This window comes from Phyllobates terribilis, unplaced genomic scaffold (genome assembly GCF_046119375.1).
Source record: "Phyllobates terribilis strain yellow unplaced genomic scaffold, ASM4611937v1 Scaffold_12__6_contigs__length_324123572, whole genome shotgun sequence".
NCBI classification, from domain to species: Eukaryota; Metazoa; Chordata; class Amphibia; order Anura; family Dendrobatidae; genus Phyllobates; species Phyllobates terribilis.
This window is the reverse complement of record NW_027362772.1, coordinates 300982478-301007000: the sequence shown is the minus strand read 5'-3', so window position 1 is coordinate 301007000 and position 24523 is coordinate 300982478. Positions and strand designations below refer to the sequence as shown.

The 24523-nt window shown below is 52.8% G+C and overlaps 1 protein-coding gene across 1 annotated transcript; it reads right to left on the bottom strand.

Moving 5' to 3' along the window:
- Positions 1-445: 445 nt before the first annotated feature.
- On the bottom strand, positions 446-21731 carry LOC141171759 (F-box only protein 2-like). Its single transcript, XM_073655399.1, has 4 exons — positions 21562-21731; positions 21253-21345; positions 20998-21133; positions 446-585 (listed from the first exon to the last, which is right to left on the bottom strand). The coding sequence occupies exons 1-4, from the start codon at positions 21714-21716 to the stop codon at positions 451-453; spliced, it is 519 nt and encodes a 172-aa protein (XP_073511500.1). The 5' UTR covers positions 21717-21731; the 3' UTR covers positions 446-450.
- Positions 21732-24523: the final 2792 nt, after the last annotated feature.

Genomic DNA, 24523 nt, shown 5'->3' with positions numbered 1-24523 from the left:
GCCCTGGTTGGGAATGGTTAATCATCTGGCACTGCTCATCACCACCTAACTCCCAGAGGTCCTCATCAGTGCCCGGCCACACCAGGCCGAACATCCCAACTGGCATCATGAACCCTTTTATTATTTTATTATTAACCCCCACAATTGATAAAGACTGGCACGCGCTCCCGGTCGGACCATACCAGCACCCGGACCGCGGTGCACCAGTACCGTGACCGAATCGGCCCGGCCAGTGCGGCACACCCGCACTGGTAATAACATGCTACTCCTAATGCCTCGAATGACACCCCATCACTTTTTCTCATACACACATATAGCAGGTTACATCAGCTGTGCCGATAAATCACCCTGGAAGCTTCGGTCCTGCAGCAATAATTTTATTAGTCCACAGAGATATAGACAGATCCGGCCATGTGACACAGAAATAACATTATTATCCCTCTACGATTCCTAGGCTTCGATGGTCATGCTGCTGTTGGTCATCCGGGCTCCATACCAGCCCTTCCAGTAAACCGAGTCTTGTCCGCTGTGAATGAACTGGATGAAGCGCACTCCGGGGCCGTATCCTGAGAAGGTATGGCTGATCTGCAGAATAATCATCGGTCAGTGACCATAGCTGGAGAGAGGTTAGAAAAAAAATGGCTGTCGTCTTTCTAAACAGCTAACAAATAACCAACAAAGCCGCACACTGTAACGCTAAGTGTGCGAACATGAAATCTATGAAATCTGAATAGCATTACTGCTGCAGAAAATAGAAATAAATGCGCTAAGAGTTCTCATTTACAGGGGGACGGAAAGTATTCAGACCCCTTTACATTTTTCACTCTTTGTTTCATTGCAGCATTATTTAATGAAAAGTTCAGAAACTTTCTAATGTGACTTGTTCTTCAGTTTCTCAATGCCGGGTTGTGTAATAATCGCCATCGCGACCATCGAGGCTCCTGATAGCGCCAGGACTAGAATAGGGAAGGACTACAGGTAATACAAGACGCCGGGCGCCATAAATAATGGACGGGGCGTGAATATATTTGATCCATGTCCCCAGGATTCTGCAGACCATCGCGCCCTAACTCTTCTCCTCCGCTCCGTCCTCCATCAGTTCCTGATAGACCCCGATAAATAACCCGTATAAATGGAAACACCCGACAAATGTATTCTCCAGAATAGAAATATCTGTATCTGATGAAGATCTTTTGAAGAAGATGGAGTTACCCCGGCACGTCTTGCAGGTGTCAGGCACCTTGTTCCTCCCCCGGGTCTCAGCGGGTCGGGGTCTCTCCTGTGGATCTGTCCGTCTCCCGAACGTTAACCATTGATTTCTATATACCTGCTGGACGGATTATTGATCTTTATCAGATAAAACTATTTCTATTCTGAAAAATCCATTTATCGAATGTTTTCCATTATATGAGAATTTAGAGCGTGTTGTTATGATCTGCTACAAACACTAAGGAAAGATAGGAAAACTGTCCCTACAATAGGACTAAGCTGATTCCCTACGATGCAGCGGGGGACCTGTTCCTTGTGAACAGACCCGCCTAAGTCCTCGGCTAGTCTGAAAGCAGACCTATAGATATAAGGGAGGGGTCCCTACAAGAACTAAGGACTGGGATATAGTTGGACACCTCCTAGCAGAAATTGTAGCAGGGAAAAGACAAACAAACAAACAAAAGTACAAGTGGTCAAAGACCAAGCAAACTACAGAGAAAGGTACAAAGCACCTGGCTAGCTGAAGAGTAAAAGTAACACTCAAGTCCAGCAAGGCCAGGAGGGTGGAGCTGGATTATATAGGCAAAAAGTCATGTGACCAGCAAAATAGAAAAAACTAACAGGAGGGTTCTAACAGTACCCCCTCTTCTATGAGGATCCTCCGGATCCTCCAGGCCCAGGTCTATCAGGAAACCTCCTGTGAAACGCTCCGACAAGTCTAGGAGCAGAGACATCATATGCCCTTACCCAGGAGTTATCCTCGGGACCGAAACCTTTCCAAGCGACGAGATATTGCAATCTCCCTCTATGCCATCTAGAATTAAGAATGCGAGAAATTTCATATTTGCCGTCTTCCGCCACCGGAGGAACAGAGACAGTGGCATCCCTATCAGAAACATCAGCTTTTTTCAATAAGGAAACATGAAACACCGGATTAATCTTCCAGGAGGTAGGAACCTCCAACCTAACAGCAGATTGGTTAACTACCTGAAGCACCTTAAACGGACCTACAAACTTCGGGCCCAATTTCTTAGAAGGAATCCTCAACCGCAGGTTCTTTGAGGACAACCAAACCATGTCACCAACAGTAAACAAAACCTCTTGACGTTTCCTGTCAAAGTACCTCTTGGATTTTTTGTTAGCCTCTTGAAGGTTACGACGTACATCAATCCAAACTCTCTCCAAATCACCGGTAAAATTCTCCTCCTCCGGCACCGCCGATATCAATTTGGAGAATGACCCAAACGACGGATGTCTCCCAGTACAACAAAAAAAAGGAGAACACCCAGCAGAGGAGGATGTATGGTTGTTAAGAGCAAACTCAGCAAGTGGCAGAAACTCCGACCACACCTCTTGATTGTCAGCCACAAAACAACGCAAAAACTGTTCAACATCCTGGTTTTTCCTTTCTGTCTGGCCATTAGACTCAGGATGATAACCAGACGAAAATGACAAATGAACTCCCAACCTGTCACAAAAGGCACGCCAAAAACGAGCCACGAACTGAGGTCCCCTATCGGAAACAATGTCGGTAGGAACGCCATGGAGCCTGACAATTTCTTTAACAAAAGCCTTAGCGAGTGTCTTGGCGCAGGGCAGTTTGATGAAGGGAAACAAGTGACTCATTTTGCTAAAACGGTCCATGACCACCCAGATGACCGTGAAACCCTCAGAGGCAGGAAGGTCAGTAATAAAATCCATAGCAAGATGCGTCCAAGGTGCACTAGGAACCTCCAGAGGGCAAAGCAACCCCGCAGCAGGGGTGTGTGAAGCCTTTGACCTAGCACACACCGTACATTGACGCACCCACTTAATGACTTCCTTCTGCCATCCAGGCCACCAAAAACTGCGACCCACAAGTCTCTTAGTCTCCGAAATTCCTGGATGACCTGCCAACCGAGACTCATGACACTCCACAAACAAATCTCTCCTAAAGGTCCTAGGCACAAACAACCTCCCATGGGGAGTGTTAGATGCGGCATTCTCCTGTGCTTTAAGAATCTCATCCTCCAAAACGGAGTCCAAAGCAGCAATCACAACACCTTCCTGTAAAATGCTCTCCTCCTCCTCAGCACCGACCATGGGAGAAAAACTGCGAGATAAAGCATCAGCTTTTACATTCTTGGTACCCGGGATGTAAGTAACAGAAAAATTAAACCGCGAAAAAAAAAGAGCCCACCTAGCCTGACGGGCATTCAAGCGCTTGGCAGCATCAAGATAGATCAGATTTTTATGATCAGTGAAAACCTGAATGGGAAATTCAGCACCTTCCAAGAGATGACGCCAGTGTTCAAATGCGAGTTTAATCGCCAGCAATTCCCGATTACCAACATCGTAATTAAGTTCGGCCTCAGAAATTTTTTTGAAAAAAAAGCACAGGGATGTACTCCATCCTTGTTTTCCTGAGACAACACCGCACCGTCCCCCACCGAAGAAGCATCAACCTCAACCAAAAACGGCTTAGTCACATCAGGCTGCATAAGGATGGGAGCAGAGGTGAACCTCTCCTTTAGAAACACAAACGCTTCAATGGCCTCAGAAGTCCACTGAACCGCATTAGCACCTTTCCTGGTGAGATCGGTCAGCGGCTTAACAATTATAGAAAAATTCTTAATGAATTTTCTGTAATAATTGGCGAAACCCAAAAACCTCTGTATTGGTTTCAAACCAATAGGCCTAGGCCATTCCTGCACAGCTTGAACTTTCACCGGGTCCATCTCAAAGCCCTCGCTGGAGATAATGTAACCCAAAAAACTAATTCTCTGTACAGCGAACTCACATTTCTCCAGCTTAGCAAAAAGTGAATTGTCCATTAATAACTGTAATACCTCACGTACGCTCCGCCAATGAGACTCCAGATCTGGCGAATAAATCAAAATGTCATCCAAATACACAACCACATTCTTACCAATCAAAGGTCTAAGGATGTCATTAATAAGATTCTGAAAAAACGCGGGTGCATTGGTAAGACCAAAAGGCATAACCAGGTTCTCAAAATGACCCACAGGAGTGTTAAAAGCAGTCTTCCATTCATCACCCTCCTTCATGCGCAACAAATTGTATGCCCCCCGGAGATCAATTTTAGAGAACCACTTGGCTCCCACTAACTGGTTAAATAAATCAGGAATTAACGGCAGTGGGTAAGGATTGCGTACAGTAATTTTATTAATCTCGCGAAAGTCCAGACAAGGACGTGTATCTAATCCTATCCTGTGTGATACTGTCTGCTGAGCCGTGTATCTAATCCTATGCTGTGTGATATTGTCTGCTGAGCCGTGTATCTAATCCTCTCCTGTGTGATACTGTCTGCTGAGCCGTGTATCTAATCCTATCCTGTGTGATGCTGTCTGCTGAGCCGTGTATCTAATCCTATCCTGTGTGATACTGTCTGCTGAGCCGTGTATCTAATCCTATCCTGTGTGATACTGTCTGCTGAGCCGTGTATCTAATCCTATCATGTGTGATAATGTCTGCTGAGCCGTGTATCTAATCCTATCCTGTGTGATGCTGTCTGCTGAGCCGTGTATCTAATCCTATCCTGTGTGATACTGTCTGCTGAGCCGTGTATCTAATCCTATCCTGTGTGATACTGTCTGCTGAGCTGTGTATCTAATCCTATCATGTGTGATAATGTCTGCTGAGCCGTGTATCTAATCCTATCATGTGTGATACCGTCAGCTGAGCCGTGTATCTAATCCTATCCTGTGCGATACTGTCTGCTGAGCGGTGTATCTAATCCTATCCTATGTGATACTGTTTGCTAAGCTGTGTATCTAATCTTCTTCTGTGTGATACTGTCTTCTGAGCTGTGTATCTAATCCTCTTCTGTGTGATACTGTCTGCTGAGCCGTGTATCTAATCCTATCCTGAGTGATACTGTCTGCTGAGCTGTGTATCTAATCCTCTCCTGTGTGATACGGTCTGCTGAGCCGTGTATCTAATCCTATCCTGTGTGATACTGTCTGCTGAGCCGTGTATCTAATCCTATCCTGTGTGATACTGTCTGCTGAGCTGTGTATCTAATCGTCTTCTGTGTGATACCGTCTGCTGAGCCGTGTGCTGCCGAGTCTCGGTATCTGAGCCCTTCCTATTTACTACACCCCCCATCATATGCCGCCGAGTCTCGGTATCTCAGCCCTTCCTATTTACTACACCCCCCATCATATGCCGCCGAGTCTCGGTATCTGAGCCCTTCCTATTTACTACACCCCCCATCATGTGCCGCCGAGCCTCGGTATCTGAGCCCTTCCTATTTACTACACCCCCCATCATGTGCCACCGAGTCTCGGTATCTGAGCCCTTCCTATTTACTACACCCCCCATCATGTGCTGCCGAGTCTCGGTATGTGAGCCCTTCCTATTTACTACACCCCCCATCATGTGCTGCCGAGTCTCGGTATCTGAGCCCTTCCTATTTACTACACCCCCCATCATGTGCCGCCGAGTCTCGGTATCTGAGCCCTTCCTATTTACTACACCCCCCATCATGTGCCGCCGAGTCTCGGTATCTGAGCCCTTCCTATTTACTACACCCCCCATCATGTGCTGCCGAGTCTCGGTATCTGAGCCCTTCCTATTTACTACACGCCCCATCATGTGCCGCCGAGTCTCGGTATCTGAGCCCTTACTATTTACTACACCCCCCATCATGTGCCGCCGAGTCTCGGTATCTGAGCCCTTCCTATTTATTACACCCCCCATCATGTGCAGCCGAGTCTCGGTATCTGAGCCCTTCCTATTTACTACACCTCCCATCGTGTGCCGCCGAGTCTTCGTATCTGAGCCCTTCCTATTTACTACACCCCCCATCATGTGCCGCCGAGCCTCGGTATCTGAGCCCTTCCTATTTACTACACCCCCCATCATGTGCCGCCGAGTCTTGGTATCTGAGCCCTTCCTATTTACTACACCCCCCATCATGTGCCGCCAAGTCTCGGTATGTGAGCCCTTCCTATTTACTACACCACCCATCATGTGCCGCCGAGTCTCAGTATCTGAGCCCTTCCTATTTACTACACCCCCCCATCATGTGCCGCCGAGTCTCGGTATCTGAGCCCTTCCTATTTACTACACCCCCCATCATGTGCCGCCGAGTCTCGGTATCTCAGCCCTTCCTATTTACTACACCCTCCATCATGTGCAGCCGAGTCTTGGTATCTGAGCCCTTCCTATTTACTACACCCCCCATCATGTGCCGCCGAGTCTCGGTAACTCAGCCCTTCCTATTTACTACACCCCCCATCATGTGCCGCCGAGTCACGGTATCTGAGCCCTTCCTATTTACTACACCCCCCATCGTGTGCTGCCGAGTCTCGATATCTGAGCGCTTCCTATTTACTACACCCCCCAACGTGTGCCGCCGAGTCTCGGTATCTGAGCCCTTCCTATTTACTACACCCCCCATCATGTGCTGCCGAGTCTCGGTATCTGAGCCCTTCCTATTTACTACACCCCCCATCATGTGCCACCGAGTCTCGGTATCTGAGCCCTTCCTATTTACTACACCTCCCATCGTGTGCCGCCGAGTCTTCGTATCTGAGCCCTTCCTATTTACTACACCCCCCATCATGTGCCGCCGAGCCTCGGTATCTGAGCCCTTCCTATTTACTACACCCCCCATCATGTGCCGCCGAGTCTTGGTATCTGAGCCCTTCCTATTTACTACACCCCCCATCATGTGCCGCCAAGTCTCGGTATGTGAGCCCTTCCTATTTACTACACCACCCATCATGTGCCGCCGAGTCTCAGTATCTGAGCCCTTCCTATTTACTACACCCCCCCATCATGTGCCGCCGAGTCTCGGTATCTGAGCCCTTCCTATTTACTACACCCCCCATCATGTGCCGCCGAGTCTCGGTATCTCAGCCCTTCCTATTTACTACACCCTCCATCATGTGCAGCCGAGTCTTGGTATCTGAGCCCTTCCTATTTACTACACCCCCCATCATGTGCCGCCGAGTCTCGGTAACTCAGCCCTTCCTATTTACTACACCCCCCATCATGTGCCGCCGAGTCACGGTATCTGAGCCCTTCCTATTTACTACACCCCCCATCGTGTGCTGCCGAGTCTCGATATCTGAGCGCTTCCTATTTACTACACCCCCCAACGTGTGCCGCCGAGTCTCGGTATCTGAGCCCTTCCTATTTACTACACCCCCCATCATGTGCTGCCGAGTCTCGGTATCTGAGCCCTTCCTATTTACTACACCCCCCATCATGTGCCACCGAGTCTCGGTATCTGAGCCCTTCCTATTTACTACACCCCCCATCATGTGCCGCCGAGTCTCGGTATCTGAGCCCTTTCTATTTACTACACCCCCCCATCATGTGCCGCTGTGTCTCGGTATCTGAGCCCTTCCTATTTACTACACCCCCCATCGTGTGCCGCCGAGTCTCGGTATCTGAGCCCTTCCTATTTACTACACCCCCCATCATGTGCCGCCGAGTCTCGGTATCTGAGCCCTTCCTATTTACTACACCCCCCATCATGTGCCGCCGAGTCTCGGTATCTCAGCCCTTCCTATTTACTGCACCCCCCATCATGTTCCGCCGAGTCTCGGTATCTCAGCCCTTCCTATTTACTACACCCCCCATCATGTGCCGCCGAGTCTCGTTATCTGAGCCCTTCGTATTGTAGCATCGGCGTCTCTGCCCCTTGCTAGGCAGAGACGCCGTCCCTCTCACCTCCCCGCTCCTGGCGCGGCATCCTCTAGCGCTTCTCTCCCCGCTGCTTCCGGCACGCGCTCCTTCCCCTGCCGTGTGCTTAGGGCGCGCGCGCGCTCCCCCTCTCTTAAAGGGATCGCGCGCGTCGTCTTAAGGAGTCCCAGCCAATTGCCGGAGGACCTCCCATATATAAGGCACCTCCTCCAAAATGGAGGTGCCCGAGCAAAGTTGCTTGCACTGTGTCTGATCTGTGCTTCAGTCCTCAGGTCCCGCTGCTAGCCTGACTTCTCGTTCTGCCTGCCAGCCTGTTATCTGCCCGTTACCTGCCGAGCCTGCCAGCCTGCTCACCTGGAGCGCTCATCTGTTACCTGCCTTGGCTATCTGTCCGCTCACCTGGGAGCATCCGCCTGCCTTGTCTGTCAGACCGCTCACCTGGGAGCGCCCACCAGTTACCTGCCAGTTACCTGCCTCGTCTGTCTGCCCGCTCACCTGGGAGCACCTGCCTGTTACCTGCTGTGTCTGTCAGCCCGCTCACCCGGGAGCACCGGCCTGTTACCTGCATCGTCTGTCTGCCCGCTCACCTGGGAGCGCCTATCTGTTACGTGCCAGTTACCTGCCTCGTCTGTCTGCCGGCTCACCTGGGAGCGCCCACCAGTTACCTGCCAGTTACCCGCCTCGTCTGTCTGCCCGCTCACCTGGGAGCACCTGCCTGTTTCCTGCCAGCCTGCCTGGAGACCCTGACATCACTTGCTGTGACCACCTTCCTGGTAAACCTAAAGACTGCTACTTGCCCTGCTTTCTCGAACTGTGACCACCTGTCTGCTACCAGAGACTTCCGCCTGTTTGCCGTGTCCATCCGCCATACCGGTCAGTCCCAGCCATCTGACCCATGGGAGCCACCTGCTCTCTTACAAGGTCGTCCCCAGAGTAGCACCTGGTCCCTCAGCCCGGATCCTCCCTGGTCACGGTGTCGTTTGCTGCCGTACGACCAGGGTCGGTTCGGGTGGATACTTAGTCACGCCCCTCTGGGTCCCTCCTTGCACCGCGGCACAGAGGTTCCACCGCCCGGACCCGTAACAGTTTGCTCGGGCCATGGAACCCGGTGGCACCCAAGCTCCCTCGCTCTCTGACCTATACCAGGAAGTCTCCCGTCAGAGATCCCAGCAGGAGTCCATCCTGAACCACCTGCGGAATGTCTACTCCCGCCTGGACACACTGACTGCTCCACCAGCAACCACCGCTAGTCGCACGACTCGCACCCCGGCAGCGCCGCTGCCCACCAATACCATGGCATCCTGCCCCGGACCCCGGCTTTCTGCACCTCCTCGTTTCGGAGGCGACCCCGCTCAAGCTCGGGCTTCATAAACCAGTGCACCCTGCACTTTGAACTCTTGGCTCACCAGTTTATCTCCGACCGGGCCAAAGTGGCATTCATCATGTCCCATCTCACTGGAGAGGCACTGGCATGGCTTAACCCCCTGTGAGAGAGAGGGGACCCCCTGGTGTCCGACCTGTGGTCTTTCCTCACTGCTTTCCGGAGAGTCTTTGATGAACCGGGACGAAAGACCTCATCTGTGTAACGGGTCCGGGAGGCGGAACCTCTGAGCTATTATACAAGGGGGCGGCCCTTGTAAGGGAGCGGGTGGCAGTCTCTGGGTGAACGGACAGGGAGTTACGGCAAGTGATCAGGGCAGTCTCTGGGTAAGGGGTAGGTACGACCTGTGATGGCAGAGCCTCCGGGTAGGCTAGCAGGCAGATGGTAGATGTGTGCTCCCAGGTGAGCAAGCGAGAGTCTCTGGAATAGCAGGTGGTCACGGCACGTGACGGCGGAACCTCCGGGCTGGCAGGCAGGTAGGTAACGGAGAAGCGCTCCCAGGTGAGCGGGCAAGAGTCTCTGGAATAGCTGGTGGTCACCGCACGTGACAACGGGACCTCCGGGCTGGCAAGTAGGCAGGTAACGGAGATGCGCTCCCAGGTGAGCGGGCAAGAGTCTCTGAGATAGCTGGTGGTCACAGCACGTGACAACGGAGCCTCCGGGCTGGCAAGCAGGCAGATAACGGAGAAGCGCTCCCAGGTGAGCGGGCAAGCTGGTCCATAGACAGACTGACCGGAGTAGTAAGGCAGACCGTCGGACCTCAGGCAAGCAGGCAGGTAGCTGATATGCGCTCCCAGGTGAGCAAGCGAGAGTCTCTGGAATAGCAGGTGGTCACGGCACGTGACGGCGGAACCTCCGGGCTGGCAGGCAGGTAGGTAACGGAGAAGCGCTCCCAGGTGAGCGGGCAAGAGTCTCTGGAATAGCTGGTGGTCACCGCACGTGACAACGGGACCTCCGGGCTGGCAAGTAGGCAGGTAACGGAGATGCGCTCCCAGGTGAGCGGGCAAGAGTCTCTGAGATAGCTGGTGGTCACAGCACGTGACAACGGAGCCTCCGGGCTGGCAAGCAGGCAGATAACGGAGAAGCGCTCCCAGGTGAGCGGGCAAGCTGGTCCATAGACAGACTGACCGGAGTAGTAAGGCAGACCGTCGGACCTCAGGCAAGCAGGCAGGTAGCTGATATGCGCTCCCAGGTGAGTGGGCAGGCTGGTCCTTTAGACAGACTGACAGGAGTAGTAAGGCAGACCGTCGGACCTCAGACTGGCAGACAGGTAACTAGTATTCAGGCAGGAATCAGGCAGGTAACTAGCAGGAAACTGGCAGGAAACTGGCAGGTAACTGGCAGGTAACTGGCAACGGGACCTGAGGGCTGAAGCACAGGTGAGACACAGGTGCAAACAACATTGCTCGGGCACCTCCATTTTGGAGGAGGTGCCTTATATATGATGAAGTCCTCCGGCCATTGGCCGGGGACTCTTTAGGGCGGCGCGCGCGGCCCCTTTAAGAGGAGGGAAGCGCGCGCGCGCCCTAAGCACAGGGGCCGGGAAGGAGCGCGCGCTGAGAGCAGAGCAGGAGGAGGACGCCGGGACGGAGCGCGCGCTGACAGCAGAGCAGGAGGAGGACGCCGGGACGGAGCGCGCGCTGACAGCAGAGCGGGGAGAGGACGCCGGGACGGAGCGCGCGCTGACAGCAGAGCGGTGAGGGGAGCAGCGTCCCTGCCTAGCAGAGGGCAGGGACGCCGGCGCTACAGTACCCCCCCCTTTAGGCCCCCCCTTTTTTAGGCCAGACAGAAATTTAGCTAGGATGAGAGGGGCATGGATATTCTCCCGGGGCTCCCACGTTCTCTCCTCAGGACCAAACCCCCTCCAATCTACCAAGAAAAAGGTCTTTCCTCTTACCCTTTTGGTGGCAAGAATGTTGTCTACCTCAAACTCGTCCTCAGCAGAAACCGGAGCAAGAGGCGTACCTGTAGACTTAGAAAAAGAGTTAAGTACCACAGGTTTGAGGAGAGATACATGGAAGGAGTTAGGGATCCGTAAGTTGGCCGGGAGTTTCAATTTATAGGCCACCGGGTTGATCTGACTGATAACCTCCAGTGGGCCGATGAACCGAGGCCCCAACTTATAGGAAGGGATCTTGAGCCGGACATATTTGGACGAGAGCCAGACTTTATCCCCAGGACGGAATTGAGGAGGATCCAGACGTCCTTTGTCAGCGTGCCTTTTCATACGCTCGGATGACAGAAGGAGTGCGGACCGGGTACTCTCCCATATGGAGGAAGACTCGCTCTCGTGATTGTTGTACGAGAATTCGGCCCATGGCAGGAGATCCACCCAGTCAGAATGGTGAGCATTAACGAAGTGCCGGAGGTAACTGGTCAGGTTCTGATTGATCCGCTCCACTTGACCATTAGACTGTGGGTGGTAAGCGGAGGAGAAGTCCAGAGTGATGTCTAGCAATTTACAAGTGGCTCTCCAGAAACGAGAAGTGAACTGTACTCCTCGATCCGACACGATGTGACGGGGCAGGCCATGAAGACGGAAGATGTGGCGGATAAAGACTCTAGCCAGCTCGGGTGCAGACGGAAGACCTGGCAGGGGAATGAAGTGAGCCATCTTGGAAAAGCGGTCAGCGACCACCCAAATGACCGTACAACCGGCAGAGACGGGCAGATCAGTTACGAAGTCCATCGCTATATGCTGCCAGGGGGCAGCAGGTGCTGGCAGAGGAAGAAGGCGGCCGGCCGACAGGTGTCTCGGAACCTTGTTGCGGGCGCAGGACACACAGGCAGAAACAAAGTCCATAACATCCTTGTGCAGGTTAGGCCACCAGTAGTGCCGGGTAATAAGCTGGAGGGTCTTTTTCTGACCGGCGTGGCCAGCTAGTTTAGACGAATGACCCCAGTGTAGGATCCTCTCCCGATCAGGTACCGATACGAACGTCTTACCAGGAGGGAGACAATTTAGACTCACGGGGGCCACCTGCATTACTCTGGCGGGATCGATGGGGCAGTCACATGGTCTATGAGGTGGTAATGTCTCTGCCTCCTCCATATCAAAGACATCAGCACAAGACCAATAAGGAATCGGAAGTCCAGGTAGATTAGCTGGGATAGGAGAGGGACGGACGGAATGGACGGGAACCAGACAGGTTTTATGACAGTCTTGTCCCCAGCGAAGGACTTCTCCGGTTTGCCAGTCAAGCACGGGTGCATGTCTCTGGAGCCAAGGCAGACCTAGCAAGAGGGCGTGAGAGAGTCCAGGCAGAACGTGAAGGGAGATACTCTCTGAATGCAGCATACCCACTTGCAGAGTAATGGATTCGGTGATGAATTGGATGGGGCGAGATAAGAGGCCCCCATCCACGGCAACAACAGACAAGGGTACAGCCAGAGGTTTGGTGGGGATGCGGTATTTCTCCACCAGGGACAGTGAAATAAGATTTCCGGCTGCTCCAGAGTCAAGTTGGGCTAGTTCGGAATAACGATTCTCCCCGCAGATGATTGAGACAGACAGCAGCAGGGATGGAGAGGATTTATTTTTGTCTAGATCAAGTCCTCTGAGCGAACCTAGACACAGGCGTTCTCCCGACCTCTCCGGGCAGGCACGGATCCGATGCTCCTTACTGCCACAGTAGAAGCAGCTCCCCTCGGCACGGCGAAAGTCCTGACGGGATTTGACCATCTTGGTCTGGTCGACCTGCATAGGCTCAGGAGAGTGTACCTGGGGAGAAACGGAAGGAGTGACGGGTTTCAGAAAAGTAGGAACCAGACGTGGAAGCCCCTTTTCACGGGTGACCTCTTTGGCCCGTTCCTGGAACCGTAGGTCAATCCGGGTGGCAAGAGTTATTAGGTCATCGAGAGTGGTAGGAATGTCCCGACCAGCAAGTTCATCTTTAATACGGCCGGACAGACCCTCCCAGAAGACGGATACCAGAGCTTCGTTATCCCAGGCCAGCTCCGAGGCAAGGGTACGGAACCGTATGGCATATTGACCCACGGTGAGGCTTCCCTGACGGAGGCGTAGCAGAGATGATGCGGATGAGGTCCTCCGTCCGGGTTCGTCGAAGGCTTTCCGGAAAGCCGTGAGAAAGGCAGGCAAGTCGGACACCAGGGGGTCTCCTCTCTCCCATAGAGGATTTAGCCAGGCCAGAGCCTCCCCGGTGAGATGGGACATGATGAATGCAATTTTGGCTCGGTCGGAGTTAAACTGGTGGGACAATAGTTCAAAATGCAGGGTGCACTGATTTATGAAGCCCCGAGCCAGGACGGAGTCGCCTCCGAAGCGAGGAGGTGCAGAGAGCCGGGGTCCGGAAAAGGATACCATGGTACTGGCCGTAGTTGCAGGGTCAGACAGGGTGTTCAGGCGAGTATTAACATTCCGCAGATGACCCAGGATGGCCTCCTGTTGGGACTTCTGACGGGACAGTTCAAGACAGAGGTCCGAGAGCGAGGGAGCTTGGGTGCCACCGGGTTCCATGGCCCGAGCAAACTGTAACGGGTCCGGGAGGCGGAACCTCTGAGCTATTATACAAGGGGGCGGCCCTTGTAAGGGAGCGGGTGGCAGTCTCTGGGTGAACGGACAGGGAGTTACGGCAAGTGATCAGGGCAGTCTCTGGGTAAGGGGTAGGTACGACCTGTGATGGCAGAGCCTCCGGGTAGGCTAGCAGGCAGATGGTAGATGTGTGCTCCCAGGTGAGCAAGCGAGAGTCTCTGGAATAGCAGGTGGTCACGGCACGTGACGGCGGAACCTCCGGGCTGGCAGGCAGGTAGGTAACGGAGAAGCGCTCCCAGGTGAGCGGGCAAGAGTCTCTGGAATAGCTGGTGGTCACCGCACGTGACAACGGGACCTCCGGGCTGGCAAGTAGGCAGGTAACGGAGATGCGCTCCCAGGTGAGCGGGCAAGAGTCTCTGAGATAGCTGGTGGTCACAGCACGTGACAACGGAGCCTCCGGGCTGGCAAGCAGGCAGATAACGGAGAAGCGCTCCCAGGTGAGCGGGCAAGCTGGTCCATAGACAGACTGACCGGAGTAGTAAGGCAGACCGTCGGACCTCAGGCAAGCAGGCAGGTAGCTGATATGCGCTCCCAGGTGAGCGGGCAGGCTGGTCCTTTAGACAGACTGACAGGAGTAGTAAGGCAGACCGTCGGACCTCAGACTGGCAGACAGGTAACTAGTATTCAGGCAGGAATCAGGCAGGTAACTAGCAGGAAACTGGCAGGAAACTGGCAGGTAACTGGCAGGTAACTGGCAACGGGACCTGAGGGCTGAAGCACAGGTGAGACACAGGTGCAAACAACATTGCTCGGGCACCTCCATTTTGGAGGAGGTGCCTTATATATGATGAAGTCCTCCGGCCATTGGCCGGGGACTCTTTAGGGCGGCGCGCGCGGCCCCTTTAAGAGGAGGGAAGCGCGCGCGCGCCCTAAGCACAGGGGCCGGGGAGGAGCGCGCGCTGAGAGCAGAGCAGGAGGAGGACGCCGGGACGGAGCGCGCGCTGACAGCAGAGCAGGAGGAGGACGCCGGGACGGAGCGCGCGCTGACAGCAGAGCGGGGAGAGGACGCCGGGACGGAGCGCGCGCTGACAGCAGAGCGGTGAGGGGAGCAGCGTCCCTGCCTAGCAGAGGGCAGGGACGCCAGCGCTACAATCTGCCTCCTCTCTGCTACGTCTCCGCCAAGGGAGTCTCACCGTGGGCCAATATGCCATACGGTTCTGCACCCTCGCTTCGGAGCTTGCCTGGAATAACGAGGCTCTGGTGTCCGTCTTCTGGGAGGGTCTTTCCGGTCGGATTAAAGATGAGCTCGCCGGTCGGGACATTCCTACCACCCTGGATGACCTGGTGTCGCTGGCTACCCGGATTGACATCCAGTTTCAAGAACGCACCAAAGAGACCACCCGTGAGAGAAGGTTTCCCCGCCTAGCTCCTACTTTCCAGAGACCTGTCTCCTCTTCTGTCACTCCCCGGGCGCACTCACCCGAGCCCATGCAGTTCGACCAGACCAAGATGGTCAAATCTCGCCAAGAGTCATGCCGAGCCGAGGGGAGCTGTTTCTATTGTGGCAGTAAGGTGCACCTGATCCGTTCCTGCCCGGAGAGGCCAGGAAACTCCAGTGTCTAGGACCGCTCGGAGAGGTCGCCCTTGACAAAAGTAAGTCCTCTCCAACCCTGACTTTGTCTGTATCTATCTCCTGGGGAGAGAACCGTCACGTTGAACTCGCCCACCTGGATTCTGGATCCGCTGGAAACCTCATCTCCCAATCCCTGGTTGAGAAATTCCGTATTCCCACCAAGTCTCTGGCTGAACCTTTGTCAGTCGCCTCCGTGGATGGAAGACTCCTTCCGGTGACCATCCTGCTCGTCACGGAACCCATAAACCTGCAGGTGGGAATGCTGCACTCTGAGGTAATCTCCTTCCATGTGTTGCCCGGACTCTCCCACTCCCTATTGCTAGGTCTACCTTGGCTCCAGACATATGAACCCGTGTTGAACTGGCATTCCAGTGAAGTACTCCGGTGGGGGCCGCTCTGTCATAAGACCTGCCTGGTTCCGGGTTCGTCCGGTTCGTCCTCCACCTACCCCAGCTAATTTACCCGGTCTTCCGGCTCCTTACTGGCCCTATGCTGACATCTTTGGTAAAAAGGAAGCAGAGACATTGCCACCTCATAGGCCATATGATTGCCCGATCGACCTGGTACCTGGCGCCACTCCACCCCGTGGGCGTATTTATCCGTTGTCTGCGGCTGAAACCCGGGCCATGTCTGAGTACATAGAGGAGAATCTGGCCAGGGGATTCATCCGGAAGTCTACTTCCCCGGCTGGAGCCGGATTCTTCTTTGTCAAAAAAAAAGGATGGCTCGCTACGCCCCTGTATTGACTATAGAAGACTCAATCAGATCACGGTTAAAAATAAATACCCCCTTCCGCTCATCTCTGAGTTATTTGATCGCCTTAAAGGCGCCAGGATCTTTTCCAAGCTGGATCTACGTGGAGCCTATAACCTGGTCCGTATCCGTCAAGGAGACGAGTGGAAAACGGCATATAATACCCGGGACGGACACTATGAGTACCGTGTGATGCCCTTCGGCCTCTGCAATGCTCCCGCCGTCTTCCAAGAACTGGTCAACGACATCTTCCGTGACCTTCTTTACTCCTGCGTGGTGGTATACCTGGACGACATCTTGGTCTTCTCTCCGGATCTTCCCACACACCGGAGGGATGTTCGTCAGGTCCTGCTTAGGCTCAGGCAGAACCACCTCTATGCTAAATACGAGAAGTGCCTTTTTGAGCAGACCTCTCTTCCATTCCTGGGCTATGTTATCTCCCAGACAGGCTTGCGAATGGATCACAAGAAGCTCTCTGCTGTCCTAAAGTGGCCCTGTCCTGAGGGCTTGAAGGCGATACAGCGATTCCTGGGCTTCGCTAATTACTATCGTCTCTTCATTCCTCACTTCTCGTCTCGGACTGCTCCCATATTTGCGCTCACCCGTAAGGGAGCAAATCCCAAGGTATGGCCACCCGAAGCTGAGGAGGCCTTCCTTTCCCTGAAGCAAGCCTTCTCCTCTGCCCCTGTGCTGCACCGTCCGGACTGCAACAAACAGTTCTGCCTGGAGGTTGATGCTTCCCTCTCTGGAGCCGGAGCGGTGCTCACCCAAAAGTCTTCATCCGGGAGAATGGTAACCTGCGGCTTTTTCTCCAAAATCTTCTCCTCCTCTGAGCACAATTACTCCATAGGAGACCGAGAACTGCTGGCCGTCAAATTGGCGCTGGAAGAGTGGCGTTACCTGATAGAGGGGGCTCTGCACCCGGTGATCATCTACACGGATCACAAAAACCTGGCATATCTCCAAAATGCCCAGAGACTTAATCCATGTCAGGCCCGGTGGTCTTTGTTTTTTGCCCGCTTCGATTTCATCCTTCATTTCCGCCCGGCGGACAAGAATGTCAAAGCTGATGCCTTGTCCCGATCCTTCCTGTCCTCCGACCAAGAGGAGGAGCCTATGCACATTATTGACCCCTCCAAGGTGATGAAGTTGGCCCCCTTGGATTTGACTCGTCTTCCACCCGGCAAGACATTCGTGGCGGCTCCTGACCGTGAGAAGGTTCTTCGCTGGGGTCATTCTTCTAAACTAGCTGGCCATGCCGGCCAAAAGAAGACCTTCCTACTCATTTCTCGGCATTACTGGTGGTCTACCCTGCGTAAGGATGTGGTAGACTTCGTCTCTGCCTGTTCATCTTGTGGCCGCAACAAAGTTCCCAGACACTTACCAGCTGGTCATCTCTTGCCGCTTCCCATACCTGTTGCCCCGTGGCAACACATCGCTATGGACTTCATTACCGATCTCCCTGTTTCTGCCGGGTGTACTGTCATTTGGGTGGTCGCGGACCGCTTTTCTAAAATGGCCCACTTCATTCCCCTGCCTGGTCTCCCGTCTGCACCTGAGCTGGCTAAGGACTTTATCCGCCATATCTTCCGTCTCCATGGCCTACCCCTCCACATCGTGTCGGATTGAGGGGTTCAGTTCACCTCACGCTTCTGGAGAGCCACATGTAAACTGCTGGACGTCACCCTGGATTTCTCCTCCGCTTACCACCCTCAGTCCAATGGTCAAGTGGAGCGAATCAATCAGATCTTTACCAGCTATCTCCTGTACTTTGTTAATGCCCACCATTCTGATTGGGTGGACCTCCTTCCTTGGGCCGAATTCTCTTATAATAACCACGAGAGCGAATCCTCTTCCAGGTCCCCGTTCTTTATTGTCTATGGCCAGCACCCCCGGATTCCGTTTCCCGTCTCCGCCTCTGTGGACAACCCTGCCGCGCAGTCTCTTGTCAGCGAGTTTTCTACCATTTGGGAGAGTACTAGGTCCGCACTTCTTCAGTCCTCCGAGTGGATGAAGAGATATGCTGATAAGAGACGTCTGGATCCGACTCAATTCCGTCCGGGAGACAAGGTTTGGCTCTCCTCCAAACATGTACGGCTCAAGATACCCTCCTACAAGTTAGGTCCTCGCTTCATCGGCCCTTTCGAAATCCTCAGGCAAATTAATCCAGTGGCCTACAAATTAAAACTCCCGGCCACCTTACGGATTCCCAACTCCTTACACGTATCTCTCCTCAAACCCGTTGTCTTAACTCTTTTTTCAACATTCCAGGTACTCCCCCTGCTCCGGTTTCCGCTGAAGACGTCTTTGAGGTAGAGAGTATTCTGGCCACCAAGAGGTTAAGAGGAAAGACCTTTTTTCTGGTAGATTGGAAGGGGTTTGGTCCTGAGGAGAGAACTTGGGAACCCAGGGAGAACATCAACGCCCCGCTTCTCCTTGAAAAATTTTTTTCTGGCCTAAAAAAGAGGGGGCCTAAATGGGGCGGTACTGTAGCATCGGCGTCTCAGCCCCTTGCTAGGCAGAGACGCCGTCCCTCTCACCTCCCCGCTCCTGGCGCGGCGTCCTCTAGCGCTTCTCTCCCCGCTGCTTCTGACACGCGCTCCTTCCCCGGCTGTGTGCTTAGGGCGCTCGCGCGCTCCCCCTCTCTTAAAGGGACCGCGCGCGTCGTCCTAAGGAGTCCCCGGCCAATTGCCGGAGGACCTCCCATATATAAGGCACCTCCTCCAAAATGGAGGTGCCCGAGCAAAGTTGTTTGCACTGTGTCTGATCTGTGCTTCAGCCCTCAGGTCCCGCTGCTAGCCTGACTTCTGGTCCTGCCTGCCAGCCTGTTATCTGCCCGTTACCTGCCGAGCCTGATCACCTGGAGCGCTCACCTGTTACCTGCCTGTTACCTGCCTTGGCTATCTGTCCGCTCACCTGGGAGCATCCGCCTGCCTTGTCTGTCAGACCGCTCACTTGGGAGCGCCCACCAGTTACCTGCCAGTTACCTGCCTCGTCTGTCTGCCCGCTCACCTGGGAGCACCCGCCTGTTACCTGCTGTGTCCGTCAGCCCGCTCACCTGGGAGCACCCGCCTGTTACCTGCCTCGTCTGTCTGCCCGCTCACCTGGGAGCGCCCACCTGTTACCTGTCAGTTACCTGCCTCGTCTGTCTGCCGGCTCACCTGGGAGCGCCCACCAGTTACCTGCCAGTTACCCGCCTCGTCTGTCTGCCCGCTCACCTGGGAGCACCTGCCTGTTTCCTGCCAGCCTGCCTGGAGACCCTGACATCACTTGCTGTGACCACCTTCCTGGTAAACCTAAAAACTGCTACTTGCCCTGCTTTCTCGAACTGTGACCACCTGTCTGCTACCAGAGACTTCCGCCTGTTTGCCGTGTCCATCTTACAAGGTCATCTCCAGAGTAGCACCTGGTCCCTCTGCTCGGATCCTCCCTGGTCACGGTGTCGTTTGCTGCCGTACGACCAGGGTCGGTTCGGGTGGATACTTAGTCACGCCCCTCTGGGTCCCTCCTTGCACCTCGGCACAGAGGTTCCACCACCCGGACCCGTAACACCTATTTACTACACCCCCCATCATGTGCAGCCGAGTCTCGGTATCTGAGCCCTTCCTATTTACTACACCCCCCATCATGTGCCGCCGAGTCTCGGTATCTCAGCCCTTCCTATTTACTACACCCCCATCATGTGCCACCGAGCCTCGATATCTGAGCCCTTCCTATTTACTACACCCCCCATCATGTGCCGCCGAGTCTCGGTATCTCAGCCCTTCCTATTTACTACACCCCCCATCATGTGCTGCCGAGTCTCGGTATCTGAGCCCTTCCTATTTACTACACCCCCATTATGTGCCGCCGAGTCTCGATATCTGAGCCCTTCCTATTTACTACACCCCCCATCATGTGCCGCCGAGTCTCGATATCTGAGTCCTTCCTATTTACTACACCCCCCATCATGTGCCGCCGAGTCTCGGTATCTGAGCCCTTCCTATTTACTACACCCCCCCATCATGGGCCGCCGAGTCTCGATATCTGAGCCCTTCCTATTTACTACACCCCCCATCATGTGCCGCCGAGTCTCGGTATCTGAGCCCTTCCTATTTACTACACCCTCCATCATGTGCCGCCGAGTCTCGGTATCTGAGCCCTTCCTATTTACTACACCCCCCATCATGTGCCGCCGAGTCTCGGTATCTGAGCCCTTCCTATTTACTACACCCCCCCATCATGGGCCGCCGAGTCTCGATATCTGAGCCCTTCCTATTTACTACACCCCCCATCATGTGCCGCCGAGTCTCGGTATCTGAGCCCTTCCTATTTACTACACCCTCCATCATGTGCCGCCGAGTCTCGGTATCTGAGCCCTTCCTATTTACTACACCCCTACACCCCCCATCATGTGCCGCCGAGCCTCGGTATCTGAGCCCTTCCTATTTACTACACCCCCCATCATGTGCCGCCGAGTCTCGGTATCTGAGCCCTTCCTATTTACTATACTTGCACTTTGGTTGGAATAAAGCGGTGTATGATTTCTACAGGACTGTGCGATATTGACATTCTTCCACTAGGTGTCGCTGTTGTACACTTTTCTAGCTTTATCGGGTGCAGTTTTCTGGGCTCTCTGTATCTAAGCCAGTTGTGTGATACCTCCCCCGACATTATCGCCTGTTCAGACGTCAGTATGATAAAAATGTACCTCTTATAGACATGACTCCATGATTTTCCGTGGACCTCTGGGTTTGTGGAAAATCACAGATGTATGAATGGCCTCATAGACTATCACAGGTACGAGTGCGATCCGTGAAAACCACAGGTGCCGCTCGTACGCGAAAATCTGATCTCTGACTGAGGCCTAAGCGGAGGCCGTGTCCCCCTCACCTGGTTCCAGGCGCCGTCCGTGTTCTCGGGGATGGTGATGATCTCGCTGCTGTATTCACTGATGACATCACGGCTGTCGGACAAGAGCTGCGCTCTCAGCTCGTAGCAGCATCCGCAGTCAGTGCGCGCGCCATACCTGCAAGCAGAGGCACTCAGCTTTCCCAGGCTCCTGAATGGCCCATCTGTCTAGCCCAGCCATGCACCCCTCCGCCATACTGACTGCCACCCAGCTTTCCTGGACACCAGTCCTCTCACCAGTCGCTGACCACGATGTTGGGTTGGGCGTCCAACGCTTCCTCGGTGAATCCTTCCTGAAGGAGATCGATCACTTGGGATTTTTTGCACAATCTGAGAAAAGAAGATCTCCATCAAATGGATTGTACAGGGGAAAAATATCTGCTTGTTCTAAAAACAGCGCCCCACATGTCCACAGGTTGTATCTGGTATTCAGCATTTAACTGAATGTGACAGAGATGCAATACCAGACACAACCTATGGATGAGTGTGGCGCTGTTCCTGTACAGTCCATTGAATTCTTGGCTAAGACAGGGGTCAGTCACTTACTCAAAGGATGTAACAAAGTACTTGGAGACCCCGTCAGACGGAAACGGAGCTCCACAGTCTCCCGGGAGATCCTCCACTTTCCACTTGTCTCCTCCATTCTCCACTATTTCCCAATGCTCCAGCTCCTCTGTACACAGAGAAAACACAATGTGCATTGTATGACGAAACGTGAGGCCTGGAGTGATGGCAGCCTGTATGACAGTCACATGGTCACTGATTGGCTGCAGCGGTCAGGTGGCTAGAATATATATATATAATGAAATGTAAGGGTCTGGAGTGATGGCAGCCTGTATGACAGTCAAATGGTCACTGATTGGCTGCAGCGGTCAGGTGTCTAGAATATATATATAATGAAATGTAAGGGTCCGGAGTGATGGCAGCCTGTATGACAGTCAAATGGTCACTGATTGGCTGCAGTGGTCAGGTGGCTAGAATATATATATATATATATATATATATATATAATGAAATGTAAGGGTCTGGAGTGATGGTAGCCTGTATGACAGTCAAATGATCACTGATTGGCTGCAGCGGTCAGGTGGCTAGAATATATATATATAATGAAATGTAAGGGTCTGGAGTGATGGCAGCCTGTATGACAGTCAAATGGTCACTGATTGGCTGCAGTGGTCAGGTGGCTAGAATATATATATAGTAAAATATAAGGGTCTGGAGTGATGGCAGCCTGTATGACAGCCACATGGTCACTGATTGGCTGCAGCGGTCAGGTGGCTAGAATATATATATATAATGAAATGTAAGGGTCTGGAGTGATGGCAGCCTGTATGACAGTCAAATGGTCACTGATTGGCTGCAGTGGTCAGGTGGCTAGAATATATATATATATATATATATATATATATATATATATATATATATATATATAATGAAATGTAAGGGTCTGGAGTGATGGCAGCCTGTATGACAGACAGATGGTCACTGATTGGCTGCAACGGTCAGGTGACTAGAATATATATATATATATATATAATGAAATGTAAGGGTCTGGAGTGATGGCAGCCTGTATGACAGTCAAATGGTCACTGATTGGCTGCAGCGGTCAGGTGGCTAGAATATATATATAGTAAAATATAAGGGTCTGGAGTGATGGCAGCCTGTATGACAGTCACATGGTCACTGATTGGCTGCAGCGGTCAGGTGACTACAATATATGTAATGAAATGTAAGGATCTGGAGTGATGGCAGCTTGTATGACAGTCACATGGTCACTGATTGGCTGCAACTGTTAGGTGACTAGAATATATATATAATGAAGTGTAAGGGTCTGGAGTGATGGCAGCTTGTATGACAGTCACATGGTCACTGACTGGCTGCAGTGGTCAGGCGGCTAGAATATACAGTACAGACCAAAAGTTTGGACACACCTTCTCATTTAAAGATTTTTCTGTATTTTCATGACTATGGAAATTGTACATTCACACTGAAGGCATCAAAACAATGAATTACCACATGTGGAATTATATACTTAACAAAAAAGTGTGAAACAACTGAAAATATGTCTTATATTCTAGGTTCTTCAAAGTAGCCACCTTTTGCTTTGATGACTGCTTTGCACACTCTTGGCATTCTCTTGATGAGCTTCAAGAGGTAGTCACCGGAAATGGTTTTCACTTCACAGGTGGGCCCTGTCAGGTTTAATAAGTGGGATTTCTTGCCTTATAAATGGAGTTGGGACCATCAGTTGTGTTGTGCAGAAGTCTGGTGGATACACAGCTGATAGTCCTACTGAATAGACTGTTAGAATGTGTATTATGGCAAGAAAAAAGCAGCTAAATAAAGAAAAACGAGTGGCCATCATTACTTTAAGAAATGAAGGTCAGTCAGTCCGAAAAATTGGGAAAACTTTGAAAGTGTCCCCAAGTGCAGTTACAAAAACCATCAAGTGCTACAAAGAAACTGGCTCACATGAGGACTGCCCCTGGAAAGGAAGACCAAGAGTCACCTCTGCTTCTGAGGATAAGTTTATCCAAGTCATCAGCCTCAGAAATTGCAGGTTAACAGCTGCTCAGATTAGAGACCAGGTCAATGCCACACAGAGTTCTAGCAGCAGACACATCTCTACAACAACTGTTAAGAGGAGACTTTGTGCAGCAGGTCTTCATGGTAAAATAGCTGCTAGGAAACCACTGCTAAGGACAGGCAACAAGCAGAAGAGACTTGTTTGGGCTAAAGAACACAAGGAATGGACATTAGACCAGTGGAAATCTGTGCTTATGTCTGATGAGTCCAAATTCGAGATCTTTGGTTTCAACCACCGCGCGTTTGTGCGACCCAGAAAAGGTGAACAGATGGACTCTACATGCCTGTTTCCCACCGTGAAGCATGGAGGAGGAGGTGTGATGGTGTGGGGGTGCTTTACTGGTGACACTGTTGGGGATTTATTCAAAATTGAAGGTATACTGAACCAGCATGGCTACCACAGCATCTTGCAGCGGCATGCTATTCCATCCGGTTTGCATTTAGTTGGACCATCATTTATTTTTCAACAGGACAATGACCCCAAACACACCTCCAGGCTGTGTAAGGGCTATTTGACCAAGGAGGAGAGTGATGGGGTGCTACGCCAGATGACCTGTGTAATGCACGCGCCCGGACTGACTGGCGTGTGCGTGTATATGTAGTGATTTCACTGGACCGTACCGGAGAGTGAATGCCTGGAGGGGCGTAACTAAGTATCCACCCGATCCGACCAAGGTCGCACGACGGGATACGATGCCAGTGCACCCAGGAGGAACCGAGCAGAGGGACCAGGGGCTACTCCAGGTCAGACCCCGGACACGGCTGTTGACCCACACCGGGGAATACAGGAACAGGCAGGTTAGGCTGGCACACAGACGGGTGGCTGCTGGCAAGCACGACTGGTATGCAAACAGGGAGGTATTGACAGGTACGGCCGGTATGCAGGCAGGTGGATGCTGGTAAGCACGACTGGTATGCAGGC

Excerpts from the sequence above, each read along its gene's own strand:
- LOC141171759 (XM_073655399.1), bottom strand. The coding sequence starts at position 21,716 with ATGCACATTGTGTTTTCTCTGTGTACAGAGGAGCTGGAGCATTGGGAA. Across the intron at positions 21,346-21,561 it reads TACTTTGTTACATCCTTTGA|ATTGTGCAAAAAATCCCAAG; the intron begins GTAAGTGACTGA and ends TTCTTTTCTCAG. Across the intron at positions 21,134-21,252 it reads AACATCGTGGTCAGCGACTG|GTATGGCGCGCGCACTGACT; the intron begins GTGAGAGGACTG and ends CTCTGCTTGCAG.